Source organism: Athene noctua, chromosome 4 (assembly GCF_965140245.1).
Source record: "Athene noctua chromosome 4, bAthNoc1.hap1.1, whole genome shotgun sequence".
Lineage (NCBI taxonomy): Eukaryota > Metazoa > Chordata > Aves > Strigiformes > Strigidae > Athene > Athene noctua.
The window spans coordinates 32,224,366-32,247,961 of NC_134040.1; the positions used below are offsets into that span (position 1 = coordinate 32,224,366).

A 23,596-nucleotide genomic window follows, 5' to 3' on the forward strand; every position below is an offset into this window, starting at 1 on the left:
AATTTTCTCTTCTGGCTCTGGACATTCTCCTCTGGTAATTCCATTCCCAGGTATAAATTAAACTTATCATTTCCCTACTGACAGTCAGCAGGTCTGCCTCATTCTTTAACTCTGTCTTATTCTGCCCAAACCTGTCTCAACGACACCTTCGCAAGGACAAGATGGGAGATGCGAGGGACGGGGCAGGATTGCTGCAGATGGCAGTTACAGCTGTTTTCACCAACTGGCTATCGAAGTCTCAATTTCTACAATGCCTCCTACCATGGCCACTTTCTGGATGACTGTCTGGATGACAAGATAATATTCTTTCCCATCATTTAGATAAATGTCTTTGAATCATCCCTCTCTATATACATCTTCACATCCAGATGATATCTTACTGACATCCTTTTCCTTGCCCTTCATGTACTCCTACCCAGGCTCTCACCCTCCTTCACCGCAGCTCTGCAAAACCCTTCTTCCTCAGGGTGGCCAATGCAAAAGGACCTGACTCAGTCCCAGCCCCTGAGTTGAGGCTGGCCTGTATGAGTGGCAAGTACCCTGGAAGCCTGAATCTGCTGCACCCAACACATGAGGCACTGGAGCTTCTCTCAGAAATGAGCAGATGCATTTTTCTGAGTCTTCTCCTCAGAAATGACCAAACCAGTTTAGCCTGAACTTTTAAGAAAGGCAGCCTGAACGAGACATTCACTATTAAAAATTTCAGTGTGAACAGCTAACTTCAGCTAATTTATAAATTAAAATACGGGTTTATAATGTGAAGTCTTTGTTAAACCGGATACCAGTTGGTTCTACGCTGGCTATAACCCCAGGTAATTCATTCTGCTCTCATTAACAGAAGAAAATTCTCACCCCATGTACCCAGGAAAAGTGGCAGCAATGCAGAATATTAGATTTATGAATTTTAGGTGACAGTTTTTAATCAGAGTAACTCTATGATCTAGCTTTAAAGTTTAAAATATTTTCTTGATGGATTTAAATTCTTAATTCCTTTTTATAGGGCAAATTCCAACTCCATTATACATGTAACTAATTGATAATACAAGGGCTTTCTTGTCTTACTGCTGTGGGCAGCCTCTACAGTGGCTCCTGGGGTTCATCTGCATGTTCTAATCTGCAAAGGAGGCCAGCTCTCTACAAACCAAATGACACAATCAGTGAATGCTGCTCATGTGAATCTATAACAACCAATTTCTTGGATGGGAAGTCCTGATGGTAAAAGATTTAAGAAACCTCTTGCGTATATAGTGTGGCAGTTTTCTAGCTATATATAAGATTAAATAGGATTTCCATCATGGCTTGCTATGTATTTTGTACTTAGCAACAACCTTTAGGATAAACATGCTTCAGTACTTAGTTTCATCAGTGCATGATGCAGCCAGTTATCCTCTGGCGATAAATTCCCAGTCATTAATCTACATAAAGTCTTATGAAACCAAGGCCAGCACAAGGCTTTGCATAGTCACTACACAAAGCATCCTAGCAAATTACAATAGAATTGTCACTCTTACATTTTTAACTCTACATTTCAAGATAAGATCGCTAAAAGACATCTATTAACCATATATCTTCTACTGTTACCAAGTGCCATATGCTATCTCTGTAATTCAAGTCTCAACCCACTTTTCACTTAAAATTTTTCCAGAAAAACCTTAACGGGGTGGCTATTGATCCCTTTTCCATTTAGAAAGGAATTTGGCAAAGTATTTACTAAAAAGCTGTTTTAAAAGTTACATTAATTTTCCTGCTTACATTAATAACTCATTTAAAATGCTGCAAACATAAAAAAAATCCCTATCACTGTCATTTCTACAGTCTTTTTAAAAACAATTTCTTCACATGCAGTAATCAGAAAAAGGTCCTGGCAGAACACTGGTTGTTATACAGAAAAGCAGATTCTCAGCACAGACAACTTACAGCGTTCATTTAGTTTTTTGCTGAAAATGTAAGTAACTCCAAAACTACTCTGATTTTCAGTCAAGAAACAGTGACAGACTTACAGTTGTGAAACACTTCTAAGTCTTTTACTGAGTAAACCCCTTTACTGTTTACACACGGATCATGGCATGAGTCAAAATAAACCCAGGCTTTAGGCAGAAATGCAGCATTCCAAACCATGTGTCTTCTCCACATTTTTTAATTAGCTTTACAAAATTAAACAAGGAGATGTGGGGAAAAAAATCTAAAGGTGAAAATGTTTTGATAATGTACTGCTTTTGTCCAACACAAATTGTAACGGGCCAAATTCAGACATCTGAGACAATTGAGTGAATTACTGCAGTTTTACTTTGAGGTGGAATCTGAACACTTCTGGAGGCACTTCAGCTTCACTGTTAAAGTTATCCTGTAAATGATAATTGATATAGAAGCCACAGGCTTCAGAATGAGATAGTTCAGCCTTTAAAATCTTTGTCTCAAACTACAGTGAGACCAGTGGATTCTTATGCCAGTGGATATTACAAAGAAAACAATTTGAAGATGAAAGTGAAGAGGTTATTTTACAATTAGCAGACTTATTAAAGAATTCCTAGTTTCTCAAAGTATCTATAAACCTTTATCATTTTGGTTGGCTCACCTTTATTAGAAGGCTTACTATATAAGCTTCCATTCTTAGGATACAGAACTTTTTACTGTCCTCTATGTTCAGAAAAAGTGCCGACTGTTTTTACTGATCACAATAGCAGCAAATATCAATGAGATATGGAGGGCATATTCTTACTTTCACTAGCGAGAAACAATCTGCTACCTTTTTTTCCCCCCTATAAATAAATAATCCCAGGTTAAAAGTATTCCTGCAGGCGAGCACTATGTCCAAAATACGCTGGCTTGACTGTATTTTGTTTTCCTGGCAAGGGAAGACTATGCTTCTGGGAAACAGCATTTATTCACATTGCCGTACTTTCTGTTCAATGACTTCACAAGCTCCAGAGCACACAAATAATCAGATAGATGCATCACATTTTAATATTGATTATTATTAAGAGTCCTACCCTTGAGTAGGGCACATCTTGAGTGTGAATTTAACATTAATAAGATCTTTCCCCTCCTAAAGACTGGACTTTTCTTAGTTTGAAAATCTTGCAAATATTTCTGAAGAACTTTAAATTCCAGTCCCTCTCTTTCCCTTCCAAGTATGGCAGTGATGGCATGAGAACACTATAAACATAAAGCCTTTCTTAAAAGGGTTTTGTAATTCATTAGAATTACTGACATTTAGAGTTGCAGACATCATGCAAGCAGTATCCAAAAGCATTCATTTTGCAGTCAATTTGGAAAGCTGCCATACTGAAGGATGGAGGCAGAAAACTACTTATTTCTAGGTAATAGGAGATACGAAAAGTTAAGGCATATTTTTTGCCATTTAAGATTGTGGCCTCACATTAGAGGAGGCACCTGATGGATGGGTGTCAGATGGGGCCATTGCAACTGCTTTTATGACAAAATCAGTAATGCTGACGTTGTAGTTCTGTAAAAACATCCTGTCACACACCAGCAAGTCTTGCTCCCTCTTCACCACCCACCCATTCTCCTGCTCCTGCAGCTGGCTGTGGGGTCCTGCCCCACCCTTTGCACCTACTCTGAGCTTCATTATGCCTTTCCACGAGCTGATTTAATATACTAACCCAGCAAAGGACTATCCAGACTCTGTGGGGTGAGTTGAACTAGTTTGTGGAAGGAGCCCATAAACAACAAATATAAGTAAGGGAAGCATGTGGCTGAGGGCAGGCCAATCTTTGCAGTGGTGATAAACTCATAGATTCATTCACATTATCTGTTTCAGCTGTATGCATTCACTTTGGTAATCTTGGTGCACACAGCATGATGCACTGAGGTCAGCATGAGGGTTGTATACATAGCTTTTTGTTTTGTTTGTATACATAGCTACTCACCACGGTATGAAAGGAGAGTAACAGAGTGCAGCATCACTTTGCTAATACCGCTTCCAAAAACAATTCCTGTGTGGGAACTGATGCTACAGTTGTATATGCAGACGGCTATAGCCAGCACAGTTCTGCTTTCACATGCCTAACTAATTTGTGAATTATTAATGAAAGCAAATTAAGAATAATAATAAAAAATATTCCTATGAACTACCTGTCACAAAGACCCATGCTGCTTTCGTCCCAACTTTGTTTTAAATAAGATGCCCAAATATTACTTAGCCCAAAATATTATTCCAATGAAAACCACATACTGATAGCAGATAATTAAAAGGTCTCAAGCAAATGTTTTTATAATGGTATATATTTCAGTTGAGGTTATGTTTGTTTTAGGTTATAATTTCTATTACACAGGAGGGGTGTTGTTACAAAATGCAGTGTGATTTTTTCACCTACCTGCATAAGGCTTCAATAGCATCTCTGTCCAGAAAGTCATGCTCTCGCTTGACTAGAGCGATGTCAACTGGAAAAAGAAGATCTGTAGGAATAGAGACAGATGGAATCAAAATTACTTTTATTCCCAGTGGTGTTATTTCAGAAGAACCAGCTGCCTCCAGTTGAGCTCACCAAGATGCCAGTGACTGGCACTTCTCAGGTAAACACAAGCTATCACCTCAAATGCCAGAGATGCTTCCTTTACATGTAGAAGTTTTTGACTTCACACTTCATGTAGAAGTGTGGCCTTGATAACAGAAAGTTCATATGCAAAATGGAGGAAAACTGAGCAAAGCAGAGATGAAACATCGGGAGAGAAAGAGGCAAATTCAAGCTCCCTATCCAACATCAGAAGCATAAACTGACTCAGGCTAGCTTTATTTAAAATAAATATACAATCTCCATCAAAGTCCTAATATCTCACATTAAAGAAAAATATCAGTAAACCCCAAATCTCTGGAAAAGTATAAAAACCCAAATCTCCTTGGCTGTTAATCAAGCTATTTAAAAGTTTGACACTGTTACAACATTAATGAGATATGGACTGAAATGAAAGCAAGCCAAGCGGCGTGGAGCCCATACCACTTCCTTCCCTTAGGAGATTATTTAGGTAAACAACTGGGAGAGTGAGGAGGAGGAAACAATGTTGGCAGAGAGCTGAAAATTTACTACAGTTCTGAAGCAGCAACCACATATATATTATTTACTGTCCTCCACAGATTCCTGACTGTCATACAGGTTCAGATCTGGCATTCCTTGCCCAGGCAAAACTCCCACCAATGCCACTAACGAATATACTGCTGCAGTGGCATACAACTTTCCTGGTCCGAGTGATTGTCTAGCAAATATTTTAATTTTGCCTTAGGAATAACAAATTATGACATATTCTGTCTTTTCTCCAGAAAACTGCAGTTTTAGCAAAGCTACTGACAAAGGCTCACTGATTAATCTCCACTTTAAATGCATACTGCATAGGACCATTCCCTATAGGTGACTCCTCAGAACTCCTGTACTACACCTAATTGCTTCATAGGTCTCCTTTAACTATTTTAAGTCCAAGGTGCAAGTAAAGAGGGTGAGCGTATTCAACGGGTATTTTTCACCAGTGCTGTAAGTTTTTCCACCGAGAAAGTACCTTAGAACACCCACAAGAAAACATATGGGAGAACTTAAGTGAGAGAGGTGACTTGGAAGAAGTTGATAGTCCACAAGTCCATTCTTTTTCTTATGCTTAATTTATGCTCTTGGTGGGGTTTTTTTGTTGCTGCTGCTGCCAGGGGGGCTTGCAAAGGGCAACAGTATGTTGTTTTCATATAAGGACAGATGTCTTTTCAACGGGTATGGCTGGCCTTGCTCTCAGTGCTTGCTCTCACCTCTGCAGTCCTTCTGATGTTATGCAGGACATGGTCCTACATTAGAAACTTTATATAAGTCTAGAGTCTCTAGGTGGGGCAATGGTTACCACAGGTAGGACATGTTTCCTGAATGCAAGTAATTTGTTAGGGGATTTACAGCTCAGCATAACATAAAGCCCACAAGCCCACATATTCAGCTGAGTCTTGTCCCCAGTTTTAACAAAGACCGGAAGTATAGTCCCACTTCTGCATCCCAAGAAAATCTTGGCATCTCCATTAGCACAAAAAAAGAAAAAAAAAAAAAAGAAGGAAGAGAAATAATAAAAGGAAATCTAATTTCTGAACAGGCAAAGAAAAGTTTCGCCAAGTGCTGCTTTTGAAAGTGCTATTATCATCTCATATTGCCAATGCAGCTGCAAATCAAAGCTCAACCAGATCATTTTTCAAGAAGGTCAGCTCAGCATTTGCTGTAATTTCCAACAGTTATTCACTGGAAATAATGGACTTTCTATGCTCGCTCTTACAAGCAGCAGCTGTTTGTTTTATAAAAAAGAAGAGACAGATAAGAGTGCATAATAATTTCCCTACAAAGCAAGTAATTTTAAGTGGTGTTGGGGGGACATTCTGAACACTAATATACATATATAAAAAGGATATTGCACTTTAAAAGCAACTTCTGTCTGTGACGCTGCATCAGAGTGTAAGAACTGTATGCCAAAACTGCAAGTTCCTAGTATGTTAGAGAGACAATGAAGACAACAGTTTTAATTGAGCAAAACCTTTGTAAAAACAGACACAAAAAGCAAATCCATCCCATGGAAGGACAAGTGAACACAAGAAGCAGCAGTCTCTTCAAGGAGCTGCTGCACATCTGTGCAACAATGGCTTGTAGGTTCTTTCTTCCCTTCATAGCGAGCCTGTGTTCAACACCAACCCAGCTCTGAAAAAACACACAGGACTTGGGAATCACAAGGCGTACAGATGTATCCACACATATGCAGAATTTCTTACCTCTGCTCCACTAGGAGAGCTGGCTGGTGGAGCTGGACACAGTTTCTGTGTTTCTCTAAGACTGGGCTCGTAGCAGTGGATGACTACATTCGTGACAATATAGTTCATTTGTGTTTTAACTACAGGGACATACCATGGTGCTAACATGACATGCTATGAGGACATTTGGAAGATCCAGACTAAAACAGAAACATGGAACAAATTTAAAACTCCAAGAGTGCTTCAGAGTCTCATTGGATTTGGTTGATCTATGCATGTGGTGGGTAGCAGAGAGCAGCCCAGTCCCTAAAAGTCATCTTATGTACTGGCACTTCAGTTGTGCCCCTGAACCTCATTTATTGGTGAATACTGACATCTTATTGTCCAGAAATTGCCAGAGGATGAATGACTTGCAAGCCCAGGTGCCTACCTTCATAAAGCTGCGCGTACTGTGGGAACCCAGCAGCCCGCAGCCAGTCACAAGCTTCCTTGGCCTCAATTTCTGGAAGAGGACAGAAACAAGACACCCTCCAGTTAGTGATTTGCAAAGCAAAACCTTCCTCTCCATCACTTCTACTGTTCTACTATTCCCTTACAAAATCAGCACGAAGGTAGTCAGCAACTTTGAACTGAGACACAGGTCTGCTTATCCCAGTTTGCTTTTCTTCTCATTATCAAATATATCTTAGATTCGGGAAAGTCAGTAGCATGCACCTGTGATTTATCAACATCTCATCATTTTAATAATTAGAGAAACAGGCACAGATGAAAACTGTGGAAGTTATGGATTATTCTGTACAGGTTATTCTGTACAGGTTTTGTTAACGCTAGAGAAACCAGCACTGCAATCAACATGAGCAGCATTTGTTTAACAAATCTTATGATGCTCTTGGCACAACTATTTTGTATTGACATAAATTCCCAGTAGAGCTTGCAATACCGAGAACTTTAACATCCTGTAGATAGTACTGACAGACCCAAGCCCAAGAATAACCAATACACTGTACTGCAGTTCACTCAAGCACATATTTACTATCCAGCAAGAACCTAGTTTCACTGGAGGTCTTCAAGACATTTATGAGTTACTTGGTATATTTCAGAGAATTCAGCTAACTTTTCCTCAGACTGCCCAAAACAGCATGACACAAAATGGAATTATTCACATATATATACATGACATCAAAAGAAAGGAAACATTCTGAACATGGGATATATTAGTCTATGAATAAATTACACATAAGTTAATTTGCTATTTAAACCAAGCAGAAATGTTATCTTATTAGCTCAAACTAGGAAAATGGAAAAGGTATTTAGAGTGTTCTCCAAGAGTTCAGGAAACAGAGTGGTTTAATTTTGCTCTAAAAATTCAAGAAAAATGTTACTGGGAATTTACCTCCCTGCTTAGAATGGATCAGACAGTGAGCAGTCAGAAAGTCTTAAAGTTCATTTGGCTTTGATTATATTCCCTGTTCTTGATGGACCAGAAAAGAAAAGCTTCATTATGTACAACTCAGTAGACAATTTTGCCACCTACTTGGAGAGGATACTATAGCTACCTGCTGTAGAAACCACATGCAAAAGGTTCTGCTGAGAATACACATTACTGGTTATAGGGCAGTGAAAAGGCAAACATTAAGTAAAATGTCTCAAGATTTTGGCATGTTATGATATATTTCCAGTGAGATATAGGTACAAAATTAAAATCAGGTGAAATAGCAGGCACCTTTCTAGTGTCTCCAAAATGACGGCAATCCCTCTTTAAATTTCCAAATTGCTACAACAGGGTTAAAATATTTGTGCTTTGCCAAGCTACTTTGCTAAGATACCCAAAACCAAGGGGTTAAGGTGAGCCAAAGCACAACATTCCAGATAAATAAACAGCTAAAAACCCACTCTCGCTGAAGTCAGGACAAGCAGGCATTTGTGTAACTTGTGTTTGCTTCACCTTTGGGTTATGGGACCACATGAGAACAAGCACGTAGAGACATATTGACTTAGCTACTCATTAAGAAAAAGCATTCTTCAATTACAGTCACAAGTAATTGTAAAGTTTTGCTTAAAGTAGTATTTTAATTTCAGTATCCTAAGGAAATACATAGGAAAGTTAATAAAGAAGGAAAAAAAAAGAAGTTAAATATATTTAAAACTTGTACTGCTAAAGGGAGAACAAACAACAGGATATTAGTATCTCAGAAGCAGTGAAAATACTAAAGTAAAAAAATCTTCACTTATTTTTAAGAGTACTTAAAATAAAATATACTATCTTATAGGTCACGTCCTGCAGAAGTGTTCGGATTGAATGAGAATTTTATTTGATTTAAAACTGGAAAAAAAAAAAAAAAAGATCCCCAATAACCTGTATGTAACTCAAAAGTCAGGTAGATGCTTGTAGCGCAATTGAAAAAAGTGTGAGATTCCTTACTACTGCAGTGGCTTTTAAATGTGTTAAAATATTTGTTCACAGGTCCTTTACTGAGCACCTCAGGTATATGATCTGTAAAATATTTCTAGAGCTAGAAAATTATGAATATGCATTTATCAGACTTTTTTCAAGGTTCTCTATAGACACTTTGTGTATATTTTCTGCAAATATATGTGCAAGTTACATGGAAATTAGATTTTATGGGCACCCAGGTGTCAGGTGCCTTTGGGATTTTCAGAGCATACTTGTTTTCAAAATACCTCTGAGAATCCCCCAAGAAGTCTACCTAGGCAATGAAACACCTGAGTAATTCCTGGCTGGCCACAAGAATTGCAGAGAATAATAAAACACCAGTGCATCTGTTCATCGATAAGACTAGCCAAATATCTAGGGCTGGGTATAGGACAGCACCAACAGTTTAAAAGCAATATTTGCCCCACTTCCATCTCAAACATTTTGGAAAAGCCAGGGGTCTAGTTTCTGGCTCCTGTTGCAAGTCCTTGGAAGGGCAAGGGGTTTGGAGATCTGTCTGGAAGAAGGGGCCAGGGAGTCCCCCATGGCCAGGGTTCTCTCTCTGTGTCACGGTCATCCACACAAAGTGTGTGTCAGAGAGGGATATGGTAGACAGAATGGAGATGGGACCTAAAAAAGCAGGTCCTTTTGTTCAACTCCAGTTGGCCAAACCCAGGATTGCTCCTAGACTGTACCAGTGTGCTGTGACCAGATGAATGGAAAGGTCATTTCTCATCCAGCTTCCCCATCTCAACTCTGACAGCTACTGAGGAGTCAGACTATGAACAAAACTGCGTATGTATGTGAAAATCACGCAGATCAAAATACAGCCAGAGGGAGAATCCAGCCCAGGGTGCACTGAATGGGCTGCACAGAAAGCTGAGTACACAGAACAAGCTTGGTCACTAAGAGATTCAAACTTACACAGTTGAAAACTTGTATAGGTAAAAAGTTCATTACCACAACTTAACTGGAACCCGCCTCTGAGAATAAAATACATAAGCTAAACCTGACGTTCTGGTCAAATCATTTAAACTACGCTAGAGGAGAAGGCTCATTCCCACACTTTCTAAATACCAGCTTTTCTTCCATCTCAGCAGCATCAGCCCTGGGACTCTTGGTTTGCCAGCTGCCATGATTTCATATTCAGGGGGACATGGAAAAATATGCAAGTCCTTGTTATCTGGATCAGTGTCAACCAGGATAATGAAGGGCAAAAGAGAGAAGCACAGAACTTCCCAAATCAGATTTTTCCACTACTTGTAAAAACGTTTTAGAAGGGACAGGGCACCTAGAAGCCTTTTTTCAGTCTCCCAGGAGACCTAGGTTACAGATCATTACCTGAGCTACAAACTCACTGCCAAGCACACATCTGCTTAGTTGGGGTCAGCTGAGAGCTACAGGGAGATAAACCTTGCAGAGGAACTCTACACTGCTTTACAAGCCATTTTAGGGAAGACCTACTTCAGCTCCAATTAATCTGCTATGATATGCAAAGCAATTTTCCACCGTGAGCATCCTTCCGATGAAGACCTGGCAGCTGAGCTGATACAAATTGCTGCAGGCAAGGGTCTGGTCTCATTCCCTCCTTCCACTTCATTCCTGCAGTGCCACTTCCTTTCTGAATTAAACATCCTTGCCAGCTAAAACCTTTACAATAAACTACAATTCAGTATACATTCCAGGCAAGAAATGTATGTGCAGCTTTTCAGATGTGCGTCCTGTGCCCTCCCCCAGCAGCAGGAGGTTCTTGTATGAAAGAACTGCTGGCAAGAAAGAAATCACGCTATTATTTCTAAATGTCCTGATACACAAAAAAACCCTCTTAGAAAGTAAAACAAAACAAAATCCAAAAAAAAAAAAGAAAAAAAAAAAAAGAGTACAATGAAGTCTTTATTCTTGGTGTAGTGTAAGCAAACAGCAGGCAAATGTGTTAAAGAGGAAACAGGAAATTTTTATTGGAAACAGCTTTATTTGTTGGTCCGTTTCACAAAGCAGGCCTCCATGCTCAAATCAGGGTTAGGAGTTCCTTTTGTGTATGGTTGGGAACCATTAGTCCTTATTTACCCACTTCCTGGGGGGTTAGGAGGACCCAATTCTTCCCCAAATTGGTAGGTGAAAATGGAAACTTCTAACTTCCTTTTTGTTTAACTTTGGTTAATCTTGGTTCTTGGCCCTGCAAGTTTGCAAGTCTAAAACTTCATATCAAAAACTTCTCAGTTCACACCTTGTTTGATACTGCAGTTGCAGAAAGGAGAGCTCTAAGATGACTGTAGCCTTTTGTTGGACGATACCTTCCTTCCCATAGAAAATAAAAACCACACAGTGTGATGCTGCAGTAATGTCCTTTCAGAAAAAAAAAAAAATCATAACAGTCTAGCTAAGGAGTAGCAAGATCATTTGCTTTCATTCTTCCTTTCTTTTTGCTTCCATGAAATAACATGCAACTTAAGCACCAGCTCTTTCAGGGTCTTTGGGACAAGGGGCAAAGCAGATATATCTTCGTACAGTCATGCACTGACTCAATTTTCACCTAAGTGCTAAACATCTTATGAACAGTTCTTCCAAGCAGATGGTTTCCTCTCGCCTCAACTTAAGACACCTTTATAGACACATTAGCACCTCAACACATCAGTTTTACTCATCTCACCTTTTGGCTCTGTTAAGAGAGCAGATTGCAAAAAACTGTAGCGAGACTGGTCAAATCAATGTCATTAAAATCATGTTTCAGCAAAAATGGGCTTTATTGCTGAAGCTTCACTCCAATGCCATACCTAACAACTAGTTTGTTTGGGGTTCTTTTTGGTCTTAATTTTTGACCATGTCATTCTAGTTGAAATTCACTATTTGACATTTTCAGAAAGAAAAAAAAAAAAAAAAAAAAGCAAAAATTGAATGCAAAAATCATCTTCCCAAATTAGTTTGCAGGAGACTCTTTTCCATGCAATGCAGAGAATGTGATTTCTCATTCTGAATGCTAGAGATGAACCTGCTTGCTTCTTACTGTAATCCATAAAACTCCATTAACTACCTGCACATTTTCTAAGGCACAGATGGAGCACAAAGAGGATTCATTCTCACCCAGGACTGATGCTCCAATTTAATGGCTGCAAAAGACCTTGCATGCTCAGAAGGCTCATCCTCTTTTTCTGTCTGTATCAGAAGTTACCTGTCCCGAAATATCATGCCCCTCTGAAATTTCTGGTGTTTTGCAAAATTTGCAAAACACTGTCCTGAGCTATTAAGAAGTTTGAGATAATTCAGGATCATATTTTTTAAGAACAGCTGTGGTATATATGAGAAATATTCTTCTCTGGATAGAATTCCACTGCCCAAGTACAAGCAATTATTTTTCCAAGTGCTTGAATTACATTGCTGATGTGAATTGTGGTCCCAACACTAGACTTGATCACACTATCCAACAACTCAGTCTACAGATACATGAACACGGATGTGAAATCTGAGACAAACCAGGAAAAAACTAAACTGTGGCAGCTGTCTACAAATGAGCAGTCCAGGCACTAAAAATGATAAATAAGTTCTGTGTAACGTCATACGCCTGCAGCCCTTTAAAGCTGGGACAGTATGACTTCCTAAGAGTTAGCCTGCTACGTGTCCATGGCCTCAGATGGTTTTCGCTTTGAAGATATGTGACTGTAGCTTGAAAATAATTAAATTCTTTTTCATGTCTGTTTTTTCTCAAACCTATACAGTCAAATATTCTTTAGGCAGTATCATTAACTTGGTGCTCCACAACTTTCAAGAAATCAGCATGTAGCAAAGACTGAAGAAACCAAAAATGTAATTAATGAAGAACAGCATTTTATAAGGATAATGTCCTCAAACACTGAAACTTGGTATATTTGTCAATAAACATTCAACCACTAAAAGCTAGAGAATTTTGAAAATCCCATTAAAAGTTCTTGCCAAATTTCTAACATGTTTGGAATCTCTTCTTATTCTAAGAGAATAATCTAATCTTATGATGCATTTCTGGAAGAACCAGTGAGTCCAAGAGAATAATGAGTAAGGCTTTTGAACTGATGACAAGCTTGCAGGGTTTGATGTGAAAGCTAACAACCTTCCTGAGAGGGTCCCCTTTCTCCTTTCACTTTTAAAGTGCAACTTACATTCTGAAATAGCAGCTGCCTTTTTTGATGTGCTCCTGTTTTTCCTGTATGCTTCAATCTACCTTCCACAGTCAAACAATACATGCTTGATCTCCACTTAATGCTGCCTGCCTCAACAGTCAGTTCAAGCTGATAAGGATGCACACACCATTTTAAGAAAATATTTCTTACCAAAAACTTCCTGGAGGAAAAAACCACAACTTCTTGAAAGAAACCATATATGACACCGAATATATATACTGCTTTCTAGTCATAAAAGCCCTAGAAAGAGGTGGTGGTGGGGAATGTTACTCAAATGTTTCTCAACTATATGATGATGACTGAAGAAACACTCTCGTGTTCCTGCTGGCTTTGGGTTAAACATGGGACTGTTTTTTTCGAGTTAAGGAGCCTTGCAGCAAGACAGTAACTATGCTGCTGATGTTATGTATAAACCACAGGACACTGGGAGAAGAAACAGAGTATGTTTGGAATTTGTGTGGGAACAGATGAAGTAAGGAAACAGATGTTTAAGATCATATATTGCTATTTTCTCTGAAAAAAATCAGGAAGCTTGAACACGTTTTTTTTTGTCAGCAAAGCTTTTGGAAAGCCAAATGGCTTACTTCCACTGATGAGGGTTTAAGTTTGTTTATTTCCTTAATGATGAAAGCTAAATAAATTAAATATATATGTGTGTGTGATTAGTTTCCAAAATATCCACATAGATATATGTTGGCTGTATATAATTTCCCTCCCTACCAACTGTACCAGGTTACACAGTATAGTAGTTTTAATTGCTCACCAATCCTCTTGGCTAGCATAGGAATCACAATGCTGCTTTTGTGTACCGAAATCTAATTAACTTGAATCTCCTTTTCATAGTCTTCAGCATATTGAAATAACTTCAGAAGTTTTTCAGCTCAAAACTTAACAAGAGAAACAGCAATTGTTGAAAATATTTAAAACGTTTAGGGATTGAGTCATCACTTGCTGAAATCAGTGGAAGCCTCCATGAATTTCAGAGGAATTAAGCCCTTCCCACATGGATCCATGGGTCTCTAAAACCCAACAATACTTTTTGAGGAATAAATATTCCTATCCAAAAAAATATTTTAAATTAGACTTCTGCTAAGTCCAGTTGTGCCATAAGACCCATCCCAAGCATGGGGAACAGCCCAGGTTTTCATCGGAGCACAAGTAAGGCCAGTGCCTGATGGCAGGAGGGCAGAGGGGGCACAACCACCACTCCCAGAGCATGCCCTGGCTGGCAAGAGGTCATCCCCTCTGTCAAGGAGACCTGGAGCAACTGTTATACTCTGAAAAGCATCAAATCAGTGCCATTTCAGGATTTAACATGGGGGTACTGGAATCAAGGATATTTCCCTTGTCTCTGTCAAGCACTTTCCCTATATACTCCATAACAGATTGCAATTACTGCTTATCTTCACACTATTAAATATGCTTCTAACTGCCCAAAGTTGGCTGCAGTACTTCCTAATTTGCTGAAGACTTTGGGAAAGCATGTGCTAGGACACAAAAGAAACATCACAAGTCCTGGTTTACACTGTAAATCAGGTTCATAATTTATTCCTAAATGTGTTTTTTTTGCATTTTTAGCATATACAGGAGGATTAAAAAAGAAATTTAAAAAAAATGCAATTTAAAAACTAACTTTGTTTAAACAGGAGACTAAAGCTTCATGGGGCAGTTTTCCTGCCAAAGAACAGTTCTTTTTATAGATTAAAGATGGTCTTCTCCCATTAATTTTTAAGAAGATTCACAGATGTCAAGTGACTTAAAAAAACCTTAAGAAATAATTGGGCATGAGGGTTATTTATCTGGGCTGATTAACACAGGGTGGTCTTGGAAGAGGATTATTTGGGACAGAGAAAGCAGTTAGTCAGATCCTCTGAAGGAGGTCATGTTGACAGATTCCAGAGTGAGAAACGAATCCTCCTCCAAAGACTGGGAAACAGAAGATGACTTTAACCTTCTCTTCTCTCAGAAATTACTTGGTTAGAATGACCTTTAAGGACATTCCAGAGGGGCAAACATTAACCATTTCTACTCCCAAGCCCAGCATTAATATCCTCCCATTGCACTCTGTCCGTGAGCTAGTAAACTTGCATACTGTATGCAAAGCTCAAATCCAAGGCTCACTAGGCTACAAAGGGAGGCAAAGGTGAGCAGGTCCAGCATGACATATACTTCCTCTAAAAATGGCCAACCAAAGTCTGGTTTAACTGTTCAGATCTAGGAAATAATAATGCCATATAAGAGCTGATCTGAGCTGTCTCAATGGTTCATACAGAAGAAAGTAGATTTTATACTGATAGTTACTTCTTCTAGCTTGTTAACCCATAAACTCAAAACCATCCACACTCAGAGGAAGAACTGTATGGAAGAGAGACTACCTTTGCATCACAACCATCTAGCGCTTACCTCATTGATGACTCAGTCCCCAGACTGCACTGTGTGGATGATACAACACTGGACACAAAATACCAGCTGCAGTGTAACAGCCCAGCATAAAGCTGGTAATGTCCCAGCTGAGTGCCTCTTTCCCTAAATTAGAATTAAAGATGCAAACCTGGATTTTCCCAAAGCAAATATTACTATGAACTTTCTATTTCCAGATATTACAGACAGCTACAGTATTCTGTCTGTGATATTGCATACTCAAAAATGCTTTTCTTAGTACTTGGTCTCATGGTCACACCTTAAGAGAATGGTCTAGATACAGCAGAGCCATGGTAGCACTGCAAAGTCTACACAGCACTGCAAATGAAAGCAGAGACTATATTTGGAAAGCAGGTGGTAAGTTAAAATAGATCATGAAGCTTTACACTGGAAAGTTTCTTCTAATGCACAGGAAATCTGTTCTCAGACACACATACGGAGAGCAGAGGGAAGGGCGGCCAGCAGAGCATCCAGTTCTGTGAGTCTACAGGGTCACAGAAAGAACATTCCCAAAATGCAAGAATGTAGGGGGATACATTTTTCTTGATCTTGAATCTTCAGTAAATGACAAGAATAGGTCTGGGAAGGTCACACTGTGTCCACCCCTGGCTTCAAAAAATGTCCTTTATGCATCTCCTCAGGAAGAGTTCTTTGCACAGCCTCAGATGAGCATTTGCATAGAGATTTAGACAAATATAAATCATATTTAAAACCAAATCTAAGGAATTCTGCACCAATTTGGACTTTAAAAAAATGTCACCAGTAGCGATAAGTGAGCCATCACATTGTGTCTTCATTAGAAGGGAGACTGGACAATATTTTTTCCTGAACCAGTCTCATCTAGCACAGTCCTTCCCAAGGGAAACAAATACTAGACAATATTTGAAAGAATATTCATCCTAACATAAATAACAATGCTTATCATGCTCTTCTAAAGACACCAAAGTACTTCAGAAAGGCACGTAGTATTACCTGTAACTTTCAGATAATGAAACTCAGTGAATTAATGTCACTCTTGACTTCATTTTACAGATCTCCTGATTTCAAAGGTTTGCTGTGTGGGATAGGGTAGTACTCAGTGTCAGTAAGTATGGCAGAGTAAGTGTCCAGTGAAAAGAACCAGAGAGCTCCAACCACAGCCCAGTCCTGTGCCCCTTTCATGGGACTTGCTCATCACTGCTGGAAGACACTGTTTTTTCCTTAAAACAGGAGAAGGGGGAAAAAATGGAAGAGAAAATAAAAATGAAAAAAAGAAAAAACTTCAAAAAAAACTTTGGAAATAAAAAACCCCACAAGACAATCCAGATAGCCTGTACCAGTCAGATTTACTGATAGCATAGGTATAAGCAAGTAATAAAACTGGAATTGCTGAAATTACCAAAATTACTACATCACTAGAGAGGATATAGTGTTTCATAATTCATTCGCCCTGAATCACTGAGGATCATACTGTAAGCAGAACAATATGATACCCGATGAAAATATATAAAATATATAGGGGCATCATCAGTGGAGATGAAACAAGTAAGTTTTCTGTGAAAAAAAACCTTGGGTGGATGATTTGATTACTTTATTTCTATAATATGCACAAGAAGGAAGGGGAAACATCTGAAGTTATTTTTATTTCCCCAAGTCTTCTGGCTATACTGTATGAATGCTAGGGTGGGTCTGGCATTGTCTGAAATGTGTCAGGGTCCTTCTGCATAGCCTCATTTCCTTCTTCCTGTTGCTAGGAATGATAGTTAAGCATGAAAAGCATTTGTTTACAGTACAGGACCATCCTGTTAAGCACAGGAGTTCTCTTCCTCCATCTCCTTTTAACCAGCCAAGGGTGCAGTTGTGTTTATGCTGAAGCCAATAGCACAATTCCAAGCAGAGCAAAATTGGAAGAGAAGTCTGAATCTCTCAAGAAGCCCAAACATAACATACTGTGGTATTCTGACCAGAAAAATTTTTATCGTGCAAACTGCATCTCTAAATATTTGCAGAACTCATAAATTCACATGCCACAAACCAACCATTGCCTAGAATTTGAAGAACGAGAAAAGTAAAACCAAGTCACCTCTCATGTTCTTCTTCTAGGAATCCTAATATAAACATTCAAGATTAGCACATAAGGACAACTGCAGTACCTTTTTCCTGCCCCCACCAGAGGCAAAACACACAGAGTACTTGAAAGCTTCCATGACTAGCACCAATCTCTCTCTGGCCCAGCAAGGGCAGCTGCAGAACTGTCCGGGAAGACCCTGACTCAAGAATTAAAAATCCTAGGCTGAATCTACACAACAGATTTAAAACCCAAATAAAAACATGACAAGAAATATTCTTGGTTTAAACTACCACTTAGAAATGAAATGTTAACAACAGCTCCATGATGTTTCAAACTATGTATCTGTACTTCCTTTTGACAAAAAATAACCCTATTAATAAACCAAGTTATTTTAAAAGAAGATAAAGAGATCAGGAAGTCCTAGAGGTAACAAAAGCTAGCTCCAAATGCTTTGATTTCTATGAACTTGTAGATGAAAGGAATCCTCTCAAAACAGTATACACTTCTTCTTTTGCATATACTATATTTTATAATCAAAGAATCTCAGTCCTAATCAGGGTCCCACAGACAAACTGAAGTAGTAACCTAAACCCATGTGCTAGAGAGACACTGATCCCACTTCCTGGTCACCTTGGCCCTTCTCTTTTTTGTTGCTTCTACTGGACAGGCAGATCAGGATGCCTACAGGACATCAGTAAGGATACCTGGAAGACAAGATAGCAGGCTACAGCTGTGGCATCAACAAATGTGGCTAATACCAACTCCATTTGCTGTCAGCCAGCAATTGCCTGGTTGCCAGACAGATGCTGAATCAGTCTGACACCGAACTGTTAATAAATTTATACTCAGAGGCTTGTATGAATTCTGCTTGTCTCTTCCTTATGTCCATTACAAAGAGCCTTAAAACATGACCTGACTCAGAGCATTGTTACTGATTTGTTGCTGGGAATTTCTTGATCAGGGCAGGGCAATTCAAACAGATCACACTGACTCCTGTAAAAAAATAAGAGCATCCATAATTGATGGCTAAAATAAAATTATATTCCCCAGTCTTTAAATTCACATGTGTGAAGTACCATGACACATCAGGCAGAAACGTCTGACCTAGTTAAATACAGTGTTTAAATGCAGTTATTTCTTCACTATTCTAATTTTTCCCAAAGAGAACAGGGGAACAAAGAAAAGAAAGAAAGGAAAAAAAAAAATTTGTTCTACAGATAGTAAGTGCCCTTGACTGGCAATGAGCTCATTAGGCTAATGGCAAGACATCGCTCAACAACTTCACAGTTATGGTGGAACTAAGCTATTGGTGGTTGCTTGCAAAAAAAAAGGGGAGGGTGACACGGAACATAAAACTGCCCGACTGAAAAACAGCATCGATTTTTGGTTTGCCCCGAGAAGAGGGCGGAGGTGGGGGTGATCCCGGCTGGCAGGAGGTGCCGCTCCTCCACCGGGATCAAAGCCTCCGGGGGTGACATCAGGGCTGGCCACCGCCGCACGGCAGGAGCCACCGGGCTCCTGGAGGCCACCGGGCTAATTATGAAGAACTTAAAAAGAAACTCGATGATTCCCGTCTCGCAGGGACTCCCAGAGACAGGGAAAAAAAAAAAAAAAAAAAAAAAAAAAAAGGGAAAAAACACCAAAAAAAGAGAGAGGAGATGGGTCATGGTGCCCTTCACAGAGAGAGGCCGCAACCTGCGCGCCGCTCCGCGCCCGCGGCACCTCCACAGCTCCGCGCCTTGGGTCCTGCCGATGTTAACCCTTTCGGCCGGCGCTTCCCGAGCAGAGCCGCAATGGGCTGCCGCTTCCCTGCGACAAAAGTCATTCAGGGCTCCCGCAGCGCTGCCGTCTCACCTGGGGCTGCCCCCGCCCCGACGGGCGCTTCTCACCCCCACAAACCCGGACGGGCCGGCGGGGCCAAGACCCGCGGCTGGGGATGCGCCGCGCACCGCACCGCACCGTACCGCACCGCTGGCCGGGGCAGCCGCCGCCCCCCGGGAAGCCCGCCCGCGCTCCTGCCAGCGCTTTGCAATAACAAAAGAGGGACCCCTGTCCCCCCAAACGCCATCGCGCTGCCGCCAAGGTACCTCCCGGCAACGCTGGCCGCGATGCGCGGAGCCTGCGCCCCCGGGCGAGCAGCCGCCACCCCCCAACCCCCGCCCCTCACCGAACGAGCAGGGCGGGCGAGCCCTGAGCTTACGAGTGAGGATCATGGTCCCCCGCCTGCCACGGTGTCTCCGCGGGGCTGCCTGCCGTGCTGCCTGCGTCCCTGCCTGCCTGCCTGCCTGCGCGGCGGCGGCTCGCAACTGACACCCGGCAGAGCGGAGCGGAGCGGCGCGACCGCCCGGCCCCTCCGGGCGCCCCCGCCCCCGCCGCTGCTGCCGCCGCCAGGACCCGCCCCGCCGCCGCTCCGCGCCTACCCGCCGCGCAGGGAGGTTACACTTACGCGCGGGCAAGCGCTCACCTGGTCTTGACCCATAAATACAAACAGAAAGCGACGCGACTACACCCCCCCCCCCACCCCCCGCCTCGTTGCACGCCTGGGGGAGTTGTCACGGGGAACTTCACAAACCAAAGGTAATTCGGTCAAAGACGATCAAATGGCTTATGCCCCCTTTACTCCTTTGTGATTTTTAATGGCTATCAGCTATCGTGGTGGCCTTTAGGCGATAGTGATGTTTATGAAAAGCGGTCAGCAAAGTTCTAAATACGTCTTCCAGGAACCGTCCAGAGGAGTGCTAATAGAGAAGGCAGCGTGGCTCCTTGGCGGTATGAACTGGTGAGGGCTGGGAAGGCCTGAGCAGCCCTAGGCACGGGGGATGCTGAGCCTTCAGCCTGAAGCAAACCGTGCAGGGTGGCCAGGGCTCCTGGTGCCTCCCTCCCCGGGGCAGCATGTCGAAGAGTGCTGTGAAACGTTGAAAATGCCTGCACATCATCAAAGTCTCAGTCTGGACCTGGATGGAAACCAGCGTTTTCCCTATGGGGACCACAGCATGTCCATAGGCATGGCTTGCCGATAGCAAAGCAAAGCCTGGCTTCATAGGTCTGTGCCTGGGAGTCACTCTCTACACCATTTACTCCCCTGTATATTTTGCAAGGTTTGTTAGCATACTTATTTCTTGGTTGACACTTACTTTCAGGGCTTTAAAAATGGCACAAAATAGCTACTTTTGAGCAGCTGCCTAACAATCAGCATGGAAAAAGAGTACTGTGAAATTCTGAAAATATCTGGGTCCTGTCAAAGATTATGATTGGTTCATTTTCTTCCAAGACAACATTGTATTTTATACTCACTGGTGTTAGTCTAAGATTCAGTTGTCATTTCTGCACTATGGTCTGTCAGATACAGAGTATATATAGTGTGGTGCCTGACCAGACAATTTGCTGAAGAATAAACATCTCCTCCTTCTATAGGCTGCAAACTGTGGCCAGTTGGCTGTTATAGTGTTGTTTCTGGAAATCCCTACACAGCTCCAGGTCATTAATTTACTTTAATAGCCCAGAAGAGCATGGAACTGCACCTTATCTTCAAGCTTGACTTTACATAAGTTACCCACTTAATCAATTACCTCTTCGCATGTAAACTCGCTCCAACTCTTTTTGGCATAGCCACATTTACCTGCAGTTTTAATGCTTCTTGTAAAGCACCGGGATATATATTTACAGGGTAGGTCAAGCTCATGAAATGTGAATTCTTAACTCTAACGCAGGGAAGACAGACATACGCTACACCCCAGCTGTTGAACAGACAAAGTAATCCCAGTCTAGATGGCTTTCTGTCTGCATTCTCTATAGTTTTATGCAACTGGTAGACTAGGAGGTGACAGAATAGTCATGACGAGATAGAAAACGCTGGTTGCGCATTGTGTGTGATTTTCAGATTCTGAATTCTAGAAAAGAGAGAATTTGTCTCTCCAATAAAGCATCCTCAAAAGGAGGGGGAAAATTTTTTTTTAAAATTAGCCAGAACATGTAGGAAAGCATGCTGGTACTAAGGATTTTCCATCACAGCAATAATGCTGGAAGCAGAAGACCACTGTGTGTCAAGTTAATAAACCCTTGGTAAAAAGCAGGGTTTATTCTTGTAAACATGGACTGCCTAGGTTGCTTCCTGGACCAAGTGTGCATCTCTGTATAGGAAGCTTTTGTGTAGAACCCACAGGAAGTTTTGAAGAAGGAAAGAATGGACTTTTACTCTGCAGAAAAAAATGGGAAGGGTTTGGAGGAGTGGACAGTGTGAAAAGGAACTGAAAAAAGCTAAGAATGAGGGGGGATGTGGGGCAGTGAAGTAAAATCCGAAGCGAGAGAGTTGTGCGATAGATGCAAAACAAGAATTTGAAGTAAGAGAGTTTTGTATGAGGGTTCTGAACGGGGTGAGTGATGAGATCAGTGAATATTCAACGAATGTGGCCCAGACACAGAAGATGGGAAGCTCTCAGTAGTTTTAAATCAAGGGTTATCATTCTCACCTCTACCACTTTGTAAAATAGCAAATGAATGATCATGATGTTGATAAACTGCTGTGTTTGTGCTTTAGTTCAGCTCTCTGGTTCTGTTTCCAAAAACTAATCAAGCTCCCACAGTAAAGGGGGAATCTCCATCCTCACTTAGTCTTTGTGGGTTCCCTCAGCAATGTCAGAACCAGTGAGTTTTGTGATGGAGCAGTTTGTCTGCTGGGATCATTGCTAAATAGATGCTGGAGGATTATCACTGACCTGTATTAGATTCTTGCTGTAATCTGAAAGAGAAAGGCTTTGATTCTAGTTTGTTATCAACCCTTGAAGATTTGCAGTCTCTCTGGTTTACATTTTAACTTGGAATGCTATAGAGCTGTTTAAGCAGGCGTATTTTCTGAGCTGAAAAGCAAGGCACCAGTCTTGCATTTGCTGTTAAACGTGCTCAGAGGAGAGTGTTCAACCTGAGGCATGGGTGTTTAGCAGGCTACAACCACCCTAATCACTCATCCGGTTTTAAAGAGGGTTGTGAAATCAGTAGAGCTTTGGCCCTTAATATTTTTATTTCTTTATCTCTCTGGTTATTCAGAGAGCAGGCAGCTGCCTGACAGAGACACAGGATTTTAGAAGTAGCCTGCCTAAGAGGATTGTTTCTGTGGAGTACTGTTATCCCTAATGCAATCAATGAGCTCTTGCTGGATGGTAAAGTAATTGTAAAGGATTGCCTGACAGGCACAATTATTCACATTAAAAGGTGAATTCCCTTCTGTTGTAACTGCATAAGGGCGTGATTTGCCATAGTGCATCTAATAATAAGGACTTGATTGTCCTCTGTTTTCCCTCCCAGGCCCAAATGCCTTAATGGTTAACTGTACCCTTGTCATCCTTTTTTCTTCTAAATAGTGCAGTACACAGAGAAGTCCAAATTTGGAATTAGTCAACTGACCTGCTGGTACAAACACAGGATTGTGAGACACATGATTGTAATTCTAAACGCTAGTATTAATATCCTCTTAGCAACAGCATGATAGATTATAGAGCAGTTTCAGCCCAAGTTTCCAGGCCTCGGGCTCTAGGCTTGGCATCCTTGTCAACTGGGATATTTGTGTGTAGCATTTCCACAGTCCAAAGGACCTTCATGTTCCAACCATTGTCAGTGAAATAATTAAGTTTGCGTTTTCTAGCACTTGACTTTACTGAAAAGTAATTATTTAAAGGAGTCTGTAATTGTTCAGGCCTCTTGACAAAGAGTGTTTGCACTATCACTGCTCAGAGATAAGCAGTACTAAGAACTCCTTGTGTCCAGAGAAGGAAAGCTATTGTTTCACCTACTAGCGAATCATAAAATGAAAACAAGCATCTTTC

General features: G+C 40.9%; 1 protein-coding gene across 5 annotated transcripts in view; it reads right to left on the minus strand.

Moving 5' to 3' along the window:
- The window catches only part of DLC1 (DLC1 Rho GTPase activating protein), a 236,918-nt gene that overhangs the window by 19,060 nt on the left and 194,262 nt on the right, over positions 1–23,596 (minus strand). For 4 of the 5 annotated variants that reach the window (XM_074904883.1, XM_074904882.1, XM_074904886.1 and 1 more), the window contains 2 exons: positions 7,152–7,223; positions 4,338–4,419 (listed from right to left, as the gene is read on the minus strand). In XM_074904883.1, the coding sequence (XP_074760984.1) occupies positions 4,338–4,419; positions 7,152–7,223 (154 nt within the window). Of the gene's footprint in view, positions 1–4,337; positions 4,420–7,151; positions 7,224–19,977; positions 20,131–23,596 lie in introns of those variants that run through there. The other variant, XM_074904885.1, reaches the window with a different exon arrangement.